Source organism: Ictalurus punctatus, chromosome 16 (assembly GCF_001660625.3).
Source record: "Ictalurus punctatus breed USDA103 chromosome 16, Coco_2.0, whole genome shotgun sequence".
NCBI lineage: Eukaryota > Metazoa > Chordata > Actinopteri > Siluriformes > Ictaluridae > Ictalurus > Ictalurus punctatus.
In genome coordinates, this window is record NC_030431.2 from 2,637,584 (window position 1) to 2,655,276 (window position 17,693).

At 41.4% G+C, this 17,693-nt stretch overlaps 1 protein-coding gene and 1 long non-coding RNA gene across 3 annotated transcripts; one reads left to right on the top strand and one right to left on the bottom strand.

Annotated features, from left to right (window-relative positions):
- Positions 1–1,547: 1,547 nt before the first annotated feature.
- Positions 1,548–17,690, top strand: samsn1b (SAM domain, SH3 domain and nuclear localisation signals 1b). Of its 2 annotated transcripts, XM_047160717.1 has the most exons (14): positions 1,548–1,703; positions 2,159–2,217; positions 4,366–4,397; positions 4,686–4,760; positions 5,041–5,123; positions 7,821–7,914; positions 8,035–8,402; positions 9,720–9,791; positions 9,945–10,079; positions 11,018–11,153; positions 11,797–11,948; positions 12,192–12,398; positions 13,913–14,063; positions 17,079–17,690. In XM_047160717.1, exons 1-14 carry the CDS (start codon positions 1,563–1,565, stop codon positions 17,264–17,266), a joined length of 1,893 nt encoding a protein of 630 aa, XP_047016673.1. In that variant the 5' UTR covers positions 1,548–1,562; the 3' UTR covers positions 17,267–17,690. The 2 variants fall into 2 exon arrangements, with proteins under 2 accessions (XP_047016673.1, XP_017345010.1); XM_017489521.2 differs by lacking the exons at positions 1,548–1,703; positions 2,159–2,217; positions 4,366–4,397; ... (2 more) ...; positions 7,821–7,914; positions 8,035–8,402 and adding an exon at positions 8,841–9,010.
- LOC108277125 (uncharacterized) lies at positions 4,403–13,453 on the bottom strand. Its single transcript, XR_008398072.1, has 4 exons — positions 13,401–13,453; positions 9,698–9,813; positions 7,803–7,921; positions 4,403–5,169 (listed from the first exon to the last, which is right to left on the bottom strand). It is a non-coding gene; the product is annotated as an uncharacterized LOC108277125 (long non-coding RNA).
- Positions 17,691–17,693: the final 3 nt, after the last annotated feature.

The following is a 17,693-nucleotide window of genomic DNA, read 5'->3' on the forward strand; positions in this document are numbered from 1 at the left end:
GTGTCCGTAGTGTATGAACGTGTGTGTGAGTGTGTGTGTGATTGTGCCCTGCGATGGATTGGCACCCTGTCCAGGGTGTACCCCGCCTTGTGCCCCATGCTCCCTGGGATAGGCTCCAGGTTCCCCGTGACCCTGAAAAGGATAAGCGGTATAGAAGATGGATGGATGGATGGATGGACGGATGGAAGACACACCTACCTAGATGATCACCTTGTAGGTGTACAGTTCGAGACTAAAGCTCATCTTGGTCATTGCACAGTGTGCATTAAGCATCTAATCCAGAGATTCTGTGCCACTAGTCAGAGTTTACCCGCATCGAATAGTCTTATTTATAGCGATGAACGACTCAACAATGGTTAAGATTTAAAAAGTAACTCTGTTCTGCCGTGAACTTTGTCAGCAAAATATGTAAATAATTTGTAGTTGAATGTCTAGTCCTTCATCAGTGTCCGCTTCTGATCAGAAAACTACAGTTAGTACTGAATAATCAAAACTGTATACATCTGCTGCACTAGTGCAGGATGGCCATTGTCGTGAATCTTTCTCCCTCCAATACAAAACCTCGTCTATTGGATTATGGAAGGGATTTTCAGCTCCCTGTTAAGCCGCAGAGTGTCGGACAGTCGCCCTGTGAGAGCTCGAACGCTGCTGTACTCCTGTGAGGTAGAGAAGAAAGGACAAGTGGCTTCAGAATGAACCTTTTCTGCTTCAGCCTGGTAAGACATGCAGCTAAATGGCTCTTCTTATACGGCATGCTTGTTCTGGATATGATCTCTTTTGATTGGTCTGGTTCTGGAGGAATGACTGTCTGCACACAGTGTACAGGCTACCTGCTGGTCTAGCTTTTATACGACTTCCGTTACTAATCTCCCTACCTGCAGAGAGGTGACACAATTTGCACAGAGGTGTGAAAAGCTAAAATAAGAACGCACGGCTCAGTAAGCAGTGCCCGAGAGATCACAGATAACAGCGCCGGATTAGGAAGGCGTAAATCTGCCTCCTATCCAAGTCCTATCCTCTGCCGGTGTTTCCTTGACGTTCGTGCTGCTAATAACTAAGTGGAGACTAAAGCTAGCACCGTGCAAACTTCATGACTAAATGGGTCTCTGGAGCAGAATTGCTGAGGTGGTTTCTGACACTCTGTGGCACGTCGTTATCTATCAAAGTGGATGAAAGGATGTCACAGAGCAGTTTGAAGTTGAGTCACTTTCTTCCTGTGAAGGTAGTCTGGGGTCACGAGGTACAAAACATCAGACTCGGACAGGAGGCGTGGTCTAAATTTTGAACGCAGAATTTTTCATCAGAAGAGATGTGAGACGTTTAGGCATGCATTTTGCTCAATGCTAAGACGCGATACGTTTTCATTATCGGCTAGCCTTGGAGCTCACGTCGGCCTGAAATGACACGAACCCTTAACGACGTCCTTGAAGCTGAAGATCTCGTTCGTTTCCTAGTAAACACCCTGTACTTCACTGTAAAAATACTGCAAACGTCTGTGCCGATTAGATTAAAGACTGAATCGTCATTAAAACTGTTATCTCTGCAAGATATCCGTGATTGTCATGACATCTTTTGATCATCTTTATTTATTTATTTATTTTAAGGAGGGATCTACAGACAGCCTGTACGAGGCTCCGCAGACGAGCCCTAGTCCAACACCGTGGAGCCCCGAGTGGAGCGGCTCGGAGCCCTGCGTCGTTCCAGTGAGATCTTCTTATAAACCCCACAGTCGCACAGCAGATTAATCGTTTCAGTCCACAAGTGCATTCCTGAGGCACGTCGCAGCGGTCCTTGTTTTGAAGGGACGACATTAATCAGCATAAGTGTCCACCATCTGGACAATGCGCCATTAATCTGTCTCACGATCATCAGGAAAATGACCAAATCCTAGAATTATTTGCCCGGTGTATCACCTCAACTAGTTTAGTGATTTTTATTATATTAAAATGAGAAATAAAACCTAAAATGGAACTAGGTCGGATTAGCAGAAAGCCAGGGTAGCTCGGGTGAGACGGAAGTCCATCACAGAAAACAAACAAACAAACAGTTACTATTTAACGACACATTTACAATTACATTAAATTAATTACGTTAAAACGGTTACTCAAAACAAAGGAATGAATGAACGAGTCTCGATTTATTATTCCCCATCCTCCAGGAGCTTCTCCTGACTCCCGCCAAACAGGGTGAGACGGATGTGAGGAAGGCAAAGAGAAGGTAAGTGATCGTATCTTTTCCCGTGACAGCTAAATCACACCGACATCAAGCTAAAATGCCGTATTTACAGAGAGTTCAGCTTACAGGAAGCTACGCCAGGAGCAAACTGTTTAAGCAGAGGTTTTCAGCCTGTGTGTGTGTGTGTGTGTGTGTGTGTTACGGTTGTAACCTAAGTATTCAATATCTAAGCTCAAAGAACAGATTACATCGTTATTTCCCAGGCTACCCCAGAACATTTTCCTATGTTGGTGATCATGATTGATATTAGACCCAGATTTTTCCCCATTCGTGATTTTGTGAATGAGGGAACGGAAGCACTGGATTAATGGTCGGGATTAAATCTGCTGATCTGCCCAAACAAAGGCAGGTCAAAGTAAACTGTTTGAGAAATTGACGGAAAAGCGATAATCTGGAGCTTTGTCTTGTGCTACATGCATAGCAGCACAAACGGCCTTGCAACATGGGCAAGAGACTATCATTTTGAACTCTCTCTCTCTCTCTCTCTCTCTCTCTCTCTCTCTCTCTGTCTGTCTCTGTCTGTCTCTCTCTACATTACAACACAGTTTTTCATGACCTCAACTTCCACGTATGAATCAAGAAGAGTGCAGGAATTACATCACGAGCGACTCTGTGCTTCAGAAGCGGAGCAGTTTGTAGACAGCAACAGGAACACGCTTGCTCAAACACGGTGTAGAAATTTGCGGGGTGATTCTACAAATTCTAAATAAAATAAAATTAAATCGACGGATTCTTTGGATGTTTAACGCCTCTCTAGATGATGTTTGAGAGATATTATACAGAAACCGTCTGTTGTAGTGTTCTCCAAAGAACCTTTAAAAGTTGCTATATGCTAACAACAGTGTTGTGGAAAAAGTATTTACCCCATGCTGATTTCTTCTGTTTTTGCGTATAGCTCATAATTGTTTCCGAAATTAAAACGAAATCTAAGGTCAATGTGTTTGTGCTCATAGTTGTTAATTCCCTACATCTGTGAAAATATCTTCATAATGGGGTTCAGCTGGACGAGACACAACCAGGCCTGATTACTGCAAACCCCGTTCAATCAAATCAACACTTAAATAGAACTTTCTCAACAGCATGATGTTGGTCAAAAGATCTTACTCAGTAACACGTCATGGCAAAACTGAAATTCCAGAAATGATGACGAAGAAGCTGATTGAAAGACATCAGTCTGGGAAGGGTTACAAAGCTACTTCAAAGGCTCTGGGACTCCAAAGAACCACAGCGAGAGCCGTCATCTCCAAATGGAAGAACTCGGCACGGTTGTGAACCTTCCCAGAAGTGGCCGACCTTCCAAAATTCCTCCAAGAGCACGGCGATGACTCATCCAGTCACAAAAGAGCCAAGGACAACATCAAAGGACCTACAGGCCTCTCTTGCATCAATAAAAGGTCACTGCTCATGACTCCGCTATCAGAAAGACACTGGGGGGAAAATGGCATCCAGGGAAGAGTGGTGAGGTGAAAACCACTGCTAACCCAAAAAAACATTAAAGCTCGAGTGTTCTTGCCTGAACACAGCTTGATGATCCTCAAACCTTTTGGGAGAATGCTCTGCAGATTGATGAGTCCAAAGTGGAACAGTTTGGAATAAAGGGCTCCCGTTAGGTCTGCCATAAACCAAAGACTGAATTCCACAAAAAGCAATGAATATGCCCTCTGATGTATTTTCAGCAAGGGATTATATAAATATATTTTTCCCTATTTTCTCCCAATTTCTTCATTTGGTCATTCTCCCAATAAGGTCTTTCCTATAACATGATCTATCAACTGGGAAGGGTTACGGCTAGCACGTGCTATCAACCCACTTCCACATTCATGAGCTCAAACATGCCCGTGATTGGCAAGTGTCGCTGTGATTGACAGCGGAAAGAGAGTATGCCCCTCCCACCCAGACAGCATGGCCGATTTTGCTCTCTTGGATTCCCACAGATGGTTGTGGCACCGTCGCCCGACGACAAGATGAATGCTTTTCTGTTTTCTTCCATTCTATTCTATTCCACTCGACTGACACGAAACACTGCTTGTAACGGACTTTCCTGCGCTCATTGTTAATTCAACTACGACATACCAGTGAACCTTTACTGTATCTAACACTTCTTTTGTGTATGTTTTGTGTATGTAACAGATCACGCACATCAGAGTTAACGCGCATCAGTGGTACGTCAGATTTGCCTTTTTAATCACACTGCACCCTGCCGTTTTTAATTAAAAGTTTAAAGTGCACTCACTACAGCTTTGAATTTAGTTACACGAATTTCCCACTGATCCATCGGTCCTTTATCACTCTAATTTTGGCCTTCCAAATTAAGCCCACACTCCCAAATGGCTCAAATGGCTGTCCCACTCGTACCCTGCTTGGCTGACTCAGTTGCTGCCACTTGATTTATCTCACACATTATGTTTTACTAACATAATGACTATTTTGGTCTCTGTTCTTATTCACAGACAAAACAGCACCCAGTAACGTCTACTGTCCGTGCACTGGGAAGACAGATGATCCAGTTCACCATCATGCTGAAGGTAAGCGATGCAGCAGGATGTTTATGAGTATGTGTATTTAAATGAAGGTGACGTGTCGATAGACTGGAAAAGCTTGCACATCAACGATGACGCGAATGCCCGTGCCGCTCGGGTGAAAGATTACAAAACGGCTGCCAGGTGCATTATGGAAGCATTAGCCCACCTTGTGGAAATTCTTGCAGTTCTAAGACCATGTTGCAATGTTTGAACTCGTTTCGCATGGAATGCTGCTGGCGATCTTTCTCCCACTGATTATTTGCAATCTCTGCATTCTGAACAGATGCAAGTGAAGCTCCCTACATGATGAACCCCTTGGCTCAAGAAGAAAGAATTGAGAGAAATGAGAGGGATTACGACGTTCAGGTACATCAGCAAATCTCAATGTCAGATGGATAATTTCTGTATCTTCCTGTAAAGGAAAAAAAAAAAAAAAACTGTTTACAGAGCTGCATTTACATTGATGAGAAAAGCCACAAGCCCACCTAATCTCACACAAAATCTCTGTTTTTCTTGCTCATCTAGAACATCACTGCATCAAATTTTCTACACTCTTTATCAGTCATGTTAACAGGAACACTCTGTCAAACGTTAGACCAACGAAAGGGTCGATTAGTGAACGTGTCACCGAGTGCTGATTTAAATCTCCATGTGCTTAATGCGTCTGATTGTCTTGAGCCTAATTCCTCTGTGCTAGCGATCCTTCAGTGTCAGATAAGTCCCCTCTGCTTTGAGGAGCCATAAAGCAAACCCATCCCACAAACCCAACCATTTGCTTCTTACTAAATTCATGACATGAAGTTTAAAAGAAATTATTCATTTCACACCATTACAAATGGATGGATGTTTTTTTTTCTTTTTTTTTCTTCTCCATCTTCCAGGGTGTGAATTTTAAGGCCTGGAACCCTAATTGTGAACCCTGAGAAAGAAAACAACATGGCCTCATTGGTGAGCTCACAGCGCAAAAACATTGCGAGTTTTGGATACGCGGTCGTATTTGCGGCGAACTTCTATTCGATGATTATCTGATCCGTGTGATCTGTACAATTCTATTTCCCTTTCTTCGATTGGTTAAACCTGTTACGCACCAAAGCACTTGATAGATAAGAAAAACATTGCAAGGAATGCATTCATTTGACATTTGAGATGAGATAGTAATGGTTTTGCTGACCTTTTACAAATATTCCTATAGTACGCTTACTGAGCAAAACATTATTCGACACGTATATAATCAGCCACTTATGTGTGTCCTATACCAAACCGTCCACGAATAAGTTTTTGGAATTGTTATCAAATATTTTAAGAAGGTTCAAAGCTAAAAATCCACGCCCATCTTCGCCGCTGGTGTGCCCTGAAGCAGTACAATCACTTAGCCCAACTGATTATTATTAGTAATGCAGAACAGATTGTCATGAATGGCCTGTTTAATCTCTCTAACACGTGCCAGGCATGGTCATGAAGCCAGGAGCTGGAGGGCAGCCTACTATCCACTTTAACATGCCCGCTGATGTCTGCTACAAATAGGTTTTTATGTGGCACAAGGGGCCAATCAGTCTGCATTTGCATTTGCAGATTACCACAAATGTGCAAGGATAATGAAAGCTGCTCAATTTGGGTGCCAAGATTTTTGACTGGTTCTTTAAAATGCAGAGCAAAATCAGAAACGAATACAAAGCATCCAAACCGGCCACTCATGTCTACAGCAATTAAGCCAGTGGCTATAAACTCACGGCCAATATAACAGCGTCACACGTTGTGTACCGTATTTCCTGTCCGACGGTTTCGAGCTGATAATGGCGTCAGCATTTAGGGACTTTTTGTCGAGTGACTTGCCCATTCACGTTTGAATCTTAATATGAGGCAAGTCGGCTAATGCGTTTCACTTTAAGCACATTTGCAATTCAAATGCAAAAGCCTCAAACCACATAGTAGCCAGTAATTTCCCATTAGTTGGTGACATTGGTGACGTTGTCTAATGAGGGCACAGCAAAACACTACACTACAAGCGTTGCCGAATCTTTACAGGAGAGAGTAACGGAACGCTCCGAAAAGTCACCAGAAGTCATCCGTTGATGTAGTTTAAGACTAATTTGATCGTTTTTCTTAAGACTATTTTATTCTGGAAAAGAAAAAGAAGAATTTGGTCATGGGATCACAAGCTAACTGTGTATTTACAAAATACTGAAATTTCAATATCAAGAAAAAAGACCAACGGTTACGGAAGGAATAACCTGCTAGTATCACTGTAAATATCGCCAAGAAGTGAATTTATGGGGAAGAAAGAAGCGTGTGATTGAGATAAACAATTGTGATCAGTGATTGGTTGTGGGGAACCGTGGTGGTCAATGATTGGTTGTGGGGAACCGTGGTGGTCAATGATTGGTTGCGGGGAACCGTGGTGGTCAATGATTGGTTGGGGGGAACCGTGGCGGTCAGTGATTGGTGGTGGGGAACAGTGGTGATCAGTGATTGATCCTTGGGCTCACTGGCTCATGCAAATGCACCTCAGTCAGGCTTTACACACTGGTGGTGAGCAAACTGAACCTTCTCACTCAACACAGAAGCTGTGGTGTGAGCTGGAGCGCCATATTGAGTGCCGGACAGTCCCTAATATCTGCTCAAAAAAGTCACTAGTTTGTCACTTAGCTCTTTTAAAAAAAAATAATAAAGTCGCTAAAGGAATCTAGCCACAAATCAATAAATTGGCAACACTGCTACATTATCTTCACCTCATCCCTGATGCCTCCACTTAATTTGACCAGACAAGAAAATGTCTGCTTTACCTTCTAATCCTTGCTGTTTAATACCAGCTCCCTTCATTTGATGGACAACTAAGAGCCTCCTACTCTTCTGAATCTCTGAATTTTCAGTAGTTTCTTTCAGGCACAACAGATTATCAAATAACAGGATTCCTGGAGCTCACCAATCTGCTAAAAGTGGCGCCCAAGAATTCTACAAACACAGAAACATGTCCACCGAAACGGATTAAAACGAGGCTGAGGGGACTCCGAGTTAAATACTCACTGATACTACTGTAGTACTGACCTTCCTTTTGGCCTGCAGGTTGGTGAGGACAAGGCACATGGAACTCTCCAGAAGACCCACAAGCTGGTGAAGAGCAATGTCGAGGAGAGCAGAAATCCTCCAGACATCAGTGGTAAGGCCTATTAATGTGTAAAGTGTCAAAAAATATACTATATGGCATGAAATCAGAGCATATGTTTGACATGCATCTAATATAAACGCTTCCATCCGGCCACGGCGGTGTTTAATGAAGACGTCACAGTCGTAACCTGCATAGGACGCTCTAAAAAGTCTGAGAAGAAGCTTGGGAAAGAGTCTAAACTGCAGTCTGAGCCAGGACTCGAAAAGTACGTAACGGAAATGGAAGGCTTGTGGAGCCCCGGACATTTCCACCACCACTGGAGCGCCATGGACGCCTGTTCGTCCTGGGAATCGTCCTATCACACCTGCCACAGACCCACAGCCGATCCATGGCTGAATAACGTTAACTTCACTCTGCCCCGAGGAACCGATAGGCACCGGTACGAGGAGCTGATGCATGATTTGGATCTCTTCAAGATGGAGTATCCACCCCTGAGAGTCATCCGCTCATTCACTGACCTGGACATGACCGACAACATAGTGAGTCCCTGGTCTTGATGGTGTCACCTAGTCATGCTAATATGTCTAAGGCTAACATGTCATGAACGTGATCGTATGAAACGGTTCTCGATTAGTTTCGCAAAAATAATAACGTGCGCGTCAGAAGATAATGTAGATAGAGCAATGAATGCATTTCGATTCAATATAAACATAAACACGGCATGACTCTGATGCTATCAGTTAAAACGACGCAAAGCAACAGACATATTCTTGGTCATAACTTTTTTCCTGTGCATGACTTGTGTGAACAGGTTCCTGAAACACATTTGCACTAACCATTACATTTACATAGTAAGCATCTCACACAGTCTCTAAACTCTCTGCGGCTTTTTCTCCTGAAGCTCAGCGTTGCGCTCTTTGACCAGATGTAAGTGGCATACGCGCGACACATCCTGTGTACACATGAGGAAGTGTGGGCCCGGCCCTGTGTCTATGTCTACAGAGAGTGCTTGAGAAGTGTGAGTGCGTGTCGTGTGTTTGGTCATGCATAGGAAAATTTGTTTCTAAAGACAAATAACGCGTCTTCGAGAGTCATGCTTCAGAGGAGAGCTTCAAATGCCTCAGAGAAAACAAGGAATAAGCCAAAGGTAAAAAAGGAAGATTCTTTGTATAAATAATATCGTGTCAGTGCTAATAGACAGTGTATGATACAGAACGCTGTAAATGAGATTGCGAATGGAATGATGCGAAAGTTTTTTTTTTTTGGTCATGATATTGAACTACTTTGCATGAAGCCGAGTGATGATTATAGAATCATTTTAAATGACCATTTTTATGGCCTGCAACATAACTAGCAAATAATGTTAAAAGTAAAACTGAGTACTGAGCATTGCAGGTAAATTTTTTTTTTTTTTTTTTTTTTTTTAAATGTGAAAATGATTTCTCCAAAACAGAACAGGTTTGGGGGAGAAAAAAAAAAAAAAAAAAAACCAGAAAGAAACCCCACAAATGTCCAACATGATGTTTTCTGTTTTTTTTTCTTTTCTTTTCTTTTTTAACAAGGTTTTCCCAAAAACAGAGGACTGTAAATAGACAAATATCCATTTTTTTTTAACATAGTGTCCTTCAAAAAAAGACAAATGTCTTAAAATATGTTATCCTTTTTTTTTTTTTGTACAAGGTATTTCTTTTCTTCCAAAATAAGCAGGTTAAAAAAAAAAGAAAAAAAAAAAAACAACAACAAAAGTTTCTTTTTAGTCGTAACTCAATTTTGACCACAGTTTGCTACATAGTTTTATTTGAAAAATACTGCTGTACTTATGCAATAGTCTTACATTTCACTTCTGTCTTCATCAGCGCTCTTACAGCTTTGGCAGGTTCGACACGTCCAAAAACCAGCCCAAGCCGGAGGAACATGAGAGCACTTTGGTAAACGCTTCAATCTTCACTGCTGCTTATAGAAAAAGAAAAAAGATGTGAAGAAATAATAATCATATACGTTATGAAACACGTCATGTCGTGAGCTACTGTGGTTTATCCTGACATGTGGCACTGCAACTTTGACACTTTCTAAACTTACAGGGACAGGGTGCTGATGGCGAATCGGCCGAGGGCGATCATATCAAAGGGGGGTTAGGGAAGAAGATGAAAGCCATCTCACTGACCATGCGCAAGAAGATGGGGAAGAAATACACCAGAGTTCTGTCGGAGGAAACGGTGAGCGCTGAAGATGAAAGCAAATGAGTGTTTTGCGTTTTTTTTTTTCTGCAGCGTCTGCTTTTTTGGCACACTTCGTGTAAACCTATCACTGGAAAACATCTCAACTTTCTAACCACCGATGTGACAAAACAGCCGTCAATGTTACCTTTCAGGAAGTGCACTGAGGACTTTTTGATTATTTATTAAAAAAAAAAAAAAAAAAAAAAAAAACCACACACACACACACACACACACACACAAACACACACTCAACAGTAATGTAGAAGGGAAAGAAAAGAAAAAAAACGCGTGTTTTTCTTAAATAGACTGGCAATACAACTATTTATAACTATTACCAGCAACTCAGAAGCAAGTAATGAAATACTTGGGGGTGTGCTGTTATAGGAAAATAATCAATAACTTTGTTAAAGTGCCAAAGTTTCCACCAAGAAGAGGAAACTTCAACTTAAAAACAACACGTCCAGAAGTGCTTTATTCCCCTTATACCATAGCATATATATATATATATATATATATATACACACACACACACACACATATGCTATGGTATAAGGGGTATAAAGCACTTCTGGACATGACATATACCCCTTATACCATAGCAGTTACCAAACAATGACGATTTCCATTTATGAAGTTCCACAAGTATGACACGTACTTTTATCCATTTATAGTTGCATTTAACATCGTCAAACATCCGCAAAACGTCGTAACGGCGTATTAGAACGAGCGCACTGTTATAAACCTGTGGTTCTGAAGCTGAGCTACCCGTCATTGTGATTTATACACAGCTTTTGTGGATTAAACACCAGCAAGAACACCCCAATCCTGAGCTGATTGGACACGTGGGAATTGGTGTACATGTAGTATAAAGACAGCAAAAAATAGTTTGTTGTTTGCGAATTCAGCGTGGTAAGGTTGCGGTGTGTTTTGCACAGGGCGAAGGCGTAGACGGAGACCAGGAAGCCGAAGGAGTCGCTAAAGCGAGTGAAGCTCCAGCCAAAGTCTGCACAAAGTCCAGTACCTCAGTGGAAAGTCTCTTCAGTCTCCACAGCGGCCAAAGCTCCTCCAGCAGTAAGCTTCACACACCGATATCCACCGTATTCGCTTGATATAGGCCTACTTTGTTAGAAAATGTGCGATTTGTTTGCCTTATTTCTCACACTGCGGTGCCGAGCGAAACAGGTGCGTGTCACAAAACTGAAGGGTGAATATGAATGTTAAATGCATTTTCGCACCCGTATGTGACATAAATAGTCTCTAATAGCTTATATGTACAAATTTTTTTCTTTATAACAGCCTACACCCACTTTCATATCCTCTAAACAGCTTTTGGATTCTATCAGTATCCTACACTATTTCGCCTTTCTGTAGAACACACCCAAATTTCAGTATCGTTATTTTTGTAAAAATATGACCTTACCCACTTTTCGGCCATTTAAAACTATATGGCGAGAGGAGGGGGGGGTGGGGGGGTGGGGGCTTTTGCTCCAAATTGTATTTGTGGCATAAGCTGTGTTTATTACACTGCTTCTGTTTAAATGACTATGAGCTCTCGAGAAGACTACCCATGGGCCAACTGTAGCTCAGCGCTAGTAAGTCGAAACCCTTAGGTCAAAGGCTTTAAGTCTCAATTGCTCGGCTTTATACTTGGACTCCATTCTGCCTCCGAAAAAGAATCTGCTAGGTTATTTATTGTCATTTTATTGGGTGTTAGGTGGCATCACCAGTGGCTCTGAGGGATCATGTAATAGAGACAGTTTGAGGCTGGAGGAGGAAGTCCCAGACACCATCCAGTTCTGTGGCAAAGCAAAAGTTCACACCGATTTCATCCCAAGCCCATATGACACAGAGTCTCTAAAACTCAAGGTAGGCAGCTCATTAATTTACTCTAATGACTGTAATTTATTTTTAAATATCTTCTATATCACATACGTGATGGAAGCAATACTGATGAAAATACTGTAGATCTTCCAGTTGGTTTCGTATCGGTCACATGAATGTGATAATAATATAAAATCTGTCCAGACCAGCTCATAAGCTTTAACCAATGATGGTAACTCAGCATCATGTCACAGTCTTTATAACTTCTAAATATTCTGTTGTCCTCAGGCCGGAGACTTGATCGATATCATCAGTAAACCGCCCATGGGCATATGGACAGGCATGCTGAATGGCAAAGTGGGCAGCTTTAAGTTCATCTACGTGGACGTCCTGACTGAGGAGCCTGCTCCAGTGCACATCATCAGAAACCGCAGGAAGAGCCGAAGACCTCGACCCAAAACGCTCCAGGAGTTCCTCGAGAGACTGAACCTGGAGGTGGTGCTTTATTTCTTTGGCTGTATTCCAAACGCTTGTGTTTGATCCATGAAAATTCTGAGAGTACGTAAACATTGCATTAGACACTAAGCTCACGAGACAGAAAATGATTTAGATCCCTAACGAACAGCAGGAGAGGAAAGACGACACGAGGAAGAACCCTTGAGAGGAACCAGACGCAAATGGGAACCTAAAGGGAACTTGAGATCAACTTCATATCACTACAGTATACAGGTGTAGAAGAGTAACGACAAACAGTACAGTGTATTGAAAGGATGTATGCGCAGATTATGAATAAGAGTCCAGGGATGAGCGACGGGAAAGTCTTTATGATTACAGCAGCAATTCTTAGGTTTAAATGTACACTATATCAAGGTGAGATTTTCCACTGAAGCAAGGGCGAGACCTGGGCATGAAGTCCGACTCTTGCTTCATTTGAAAGGTAACAGCTCCAGTCCTGTCAGGTAAGGATGACCCCAGAGTCTGTTCGGTTTAGCTCACTCCTGTACGCTTCCAATTCAGCTAGGTGCCATTATTTACACACACATACACTGAACCATCCACTTCTATTTGTCCTTTTTCTGCTCACTCGTTCTATCAATGCTGCCCTTCACATGTTCTGTCCATACATTATGACAAACAACCAAGTTTATGCCCAGGATCTAGGACGTTTATCAATGTATGTTATTGTTGCCTACTCACTAATTTCAGATCAGTCTAACGAGTCACTCAACACGAAACCCAGTATGACTTCGAGATAACCCCGAGAACTTGACGCTTCATTTACTACATAACTGTTTGGAAAGTTTCAAAATAGCTGTCATTTTATGTTTCGTCGGGTATTTCTCAATGTTAAAACTAAAACTAAATGTTGACTGGACAATTTCGCATCCCCATGGTAACAGACAGCCATAATGTAAAATATGAAATATTGATATATCCTGCAACAAGGCAGTTCAACAGGAAAAAAAAAAAAAAAAAAAGTTTAAAAAGAAATATTACCCTGACGCAGTCTCCGGACCTGTCGTGAAGAAGTGACATCTGTTGAGAAGTTCATTCATTTCTTCGTCTACTTTACTCTACATTTAGTCCAAAGGGTATGCAAATTTTCCGCTTGACTGTTTTTTTCTTTTCTTTTTTTTTCGGTGATTAAAAAAAAAGTTTCCATTTGGAGGGAAAAAAAAAAAAAAAAAAATCGGTTCACCTGTGGTTTTAAAACCAACAGCCAATAGAAAAAAATTTCAGATGCACCAGATGGTGTGAAATCTAAACCAGAAAATTTGCATTTTGATAAACACGTCTGAGCTTTCATCTGAGCTTCTACTCAGTTTCACAGTTTTTCGGTGACAATCAAGATAAATGTGAAAAACATCATTAATAAGGGAAGTTACGCTTCATTGGAGTTTCAGCGTCAGATCGAGACACGTGATAACGGCTGTGAAAAGATATAAAACCGTGTCTGATGTGATGCGACCTAAAAACTGAAATCTTTTCCGTCCATCTTTTCCCTGCAGGAGTTCATGTCGTCGCTGTTGCTAAACGGTTATCAGACGGTAGAAGATCTGAAGGATCTGAAAGAGCAGCACCTGATTGAGTTGAACGTGACCGATCCCGAGCACAGACTCAAACTGCTGGCAGCTACCGAGTGTTTACACGACGTGGAGTGTGAGTGACACAAGCACCCAGTCAGCTCATTAAACAGTACACACTGAAAGAGAGTGTGACTTAAAAACAAACTAAAAAATACCTGCCTTTGTTGAAAATTTCACAGAAATTGTCAGAAGACTTTTTTTTTTTTACTCCCAACACTTTATGTTCTTCTTTTCCTGTGCTAATCGACAGCATTGAGCTACGGTCATTTGATGAGCTAGTTAAAAAGCTAACCATATCTGAGAGATTATGTTGTGAGAGATATCGTCTAAGCCAAAATTAAATAAATATACACATATGTCCTCATCAAAGACGAGGAAGATATGTGCTGTGCGATGTAACAAGCGATCGAACTGCATTAGCTGAAAGGCCAATGATAACAGATCACAAAGCTAAATGAGTCCACAAGTTAACATCAGCTACACTTCAGTTAGCCTCCTACACGACACGATAAGCACACGTCTGTTAGCACTCTATGCTATATAAATGTTACCTTTCAGTTTGTCTATTACAGAACTTGTTAGTCTAACTATTCTTGTTAGCCGACCACAGGATACAATAACTGCACATCAGTCAGCATAAAACATGCTTCTGAATGTCCATGGAATGAAATTAAATATTAGATGCTATGAGTGTACCTGTACCTTCACCTTCAGCATCGCTTCACCTTCATGCGTTCGCTGAGAGCAGGCTACTGGTTGAGAGGCAAGAATTTGGCCAATAGTCGCTGCAAGGCTTTTATAATCGACCAAGTGGTGTTCGAGAAGGTGGGAATTACAGAGAGGGGGTTAAAGCAATGCGCACACATCATGCGGTATTAGACCATAAGCACATCATAATGAAACTAAAGAGGAATCCCGGACATTTTCTCAAACTTAGAAATCCCGGCCGGACACTATTTTAAGGTCCGAAAAAGAGGACATATGGTCACCCTAACTAAAGCACAATAACTACCCCTCAGTTAGCCTAAAGCAGGATAATAGCACTTCATTTAGGCGAAAACTAAATAATAGCATTTCAGTTAACCTAAAGCAAAAATAACTAACCCTCAGTTAGCCTAAAACAAATTAATAGCACTTCAGTTAGCCTAAAGCAAAAATAACTACCCTTCAGTTAGCCTAAAGCACAATAACTACCCTTCAGTTAGCCTAAAGCACAGTAACTACCCTTCAGTTAGCCTAAAACAAATTAATAGCACTTCAGTTAGCCTAAAGCAAAAATAACTACCCTTCAGTTAGCCTAAAGCACAATAACTACCCTTCAGTTAGCCTAAAGCACAGTAACTACCCTTCAGTTAGCCTAAAACAAATTAATAGCACTTCAGTTAGCCAAAAGCAAAAATAACTACCCTTCAGTTAGCCTAAAGGACAATAATTACCCTTCAGTTAGCCTAAAGCACAGTAACTACCCTTCTGTTAGCCTAAACACAGTAACTACCCTTCAGTTAGCCTAAACACAGTAACTACCCTTCAGTTAGCCTAAAACACAGTAACTACCCTTCAGTTAGCCTAAAACACAGTAACTACCCTTCAGTTAGCCTAAAGGACAATAATTACCCTTCAGTTAGCCTAAAGCAAAAATAACCACCCTTCAGTTAGCCTAAAGGACAATAATTACCCTTCAGTTAGCCTAAAGGACAATAATTACCCTTCAGTTAGCCTAAAGGACAATAATTACCCTTCAGTTAGCCTAAAGGACAATAATTACCCTTCAGTTAGCCTAAAGCACAGTAACTACCCTTCAGTTAGCCTAAAGCACAGTAACTACCCTTCAGTTAGCCTAAAGCAAAAATAACTACCCTTCAGTTAGCCTAAAGGACAATAATTACCCTTCAGTTAGCCTAAAACACAGTAACTACCCTTCAGTTAGCCTAAAACAAATTAATAGCACTTCAGTTAGCCTAAAGCAAAAATAACTACCCTTCAGTTAGCCTAAAGCACAGTAACTACCCTTCAGTTAGCCTAAAGCACAATAACTACCCTTCAGTTAGCCTAAAGCACAGTAACTACCCTTCAGTTAGCCTAAACACAGTAACTACCCGTCAGTTAGCCTAAAGCACAGTAACTACCCTTCAGTTAGCCTAAAGCACAGTAACTACCCGTCAGTTAGCCTAAAGCACAGTAACTACCCTTCAGTTAGCCTAAAGTACAATAACTACCCTTCAGTTAGCCTAAAACACAATAATAGCACTTCAGTTAGTAGAAAATATAATTATTTCACTTCAGTAGCCTAGACCATAATGACTACACAACAAATTAGCTCACCTACAATACTACGATAGCTGAGGAGTTTAGTGTACATCCTGTGCATATTAAATCGTGCTTTAAAAATGAAGAGATTATTTATACAGCTGTAACTCTGCTCAGATTAGATTCCTCCTCCTGTGTAAATCACCTCGGATAACAGCAACCGCTAAATAAACTAACTAACAAATATAAACACCCAGCACCCCTGTCAATGTGAAGAAAAACATTCTCTGAGGGACACACGCAGACTTAAACCTGTGGCTTGACAAGCCAGTTAAACACAATAAGTTCAACTTTAATAAGTTAAATGTAGCTGTTATTGGGTTTAAAGTTAGCATGTTAACCAGGAATCCCCCTTCTGTGATATGTTTTAAACCTGGGTTCCAGAGAAGTAAACAACACCAGTGTTGAGTTAATGAGAACAAGCAGTTCATGATGCAAGAGCTCAGTTACTGACAGGAAATGAGTGCAGTGGTGAGTTTTCTGTGGTTTAGCACTTGAACCAGCCCAACCGTAAACACTGCAAAACTAGCTTTTTCCCCCCCCTTTCTTTCTCCAAAACATGCTGTGTTGTGACAAATCATCTGTCGTGTACTGAAATGAATAGTCTGAAAGAAAGGGTGCTAAACACCATACCTTTATCTTTTGTACCTTTAATATACAATATTGCACACCTACAAAAGTGGACCTACACTATACACACCTCTCTAGAGGAACGATATTAAAGCGTACTAAAGGTGCCGTTAGTGCAAGGTCTCAAACCCTTTCTATTTTTCTCTTTTAGCCAACAATCTGAGAGAAGGAGAAGACGACGAGGCGCTCAAATCTCCGATCGCGACGGCGAAAGCCGAGCCGGACAACTGCCCCAGAGACTCGGGCTGCTACATCGCCTCGGACTGCTCCGACAACAGCAAAGAGGACGCGGAGAGCCACCTTTCTGCATCTCTGTCCCCATCACCGGCTGAGGTCTAACCACAATGTGTTCCTGCACTTAGAGAATCTGACCTACATCACACAAACACCACGGCCCTCGTGTAAGTGGGTCAGCGATCAATCTGTGTTAATGTCAGGACCGTAGTCATGTTCACTGTGAATCTGAAGCCTCGGTTTTGTTTTTGTTTTTGAACAGTCAGTCAGTCAATCGTGCCATGATGCGTAGAAATCCGATTATTCGTGTGGCGTACAAGTGTGCGTGCTGTTTCAAGTGATCCATATAGAGCACTCTTTTTCACCTTCAACTGTCAGTGTAAATCAGAAAGAAATAAAAATGAAAGCACTGTAAATAGAATGTAAATAACATGTAAAAGAAATATATAATGTATTTAGTAGTGAAAGGAATAGACCTCGACCTAAATAAACCCGATATATTTTCTGCAATAAAAGCAACATGTTTTAATTA

Excerpts from the sequence above, each read along its gene's own strand:
- samsn1b (XM_047160717.1), top strand. The coding sequence starts at position 1,563 with ATGACATCTTTTGATCATCTTTATTTATTTATTTATTTTAAGGAGGGA. Across the intron at positions 4,398-4,685 it reads AGAGTTAACGCGCATCAGTG|ACAAAACAGCACCCAGTAAC; the intron begins GTACGTCAGATT and ends TCTTATTCACAG. Across the intron at positions 10,080-11,017 it reads GAGTTCTGTCGGAGGAAACG|GGCGAAGGCGTAGACGGAGA; the intron begins GTGAGCGCTGAA and ends TGTTTTGCACAG.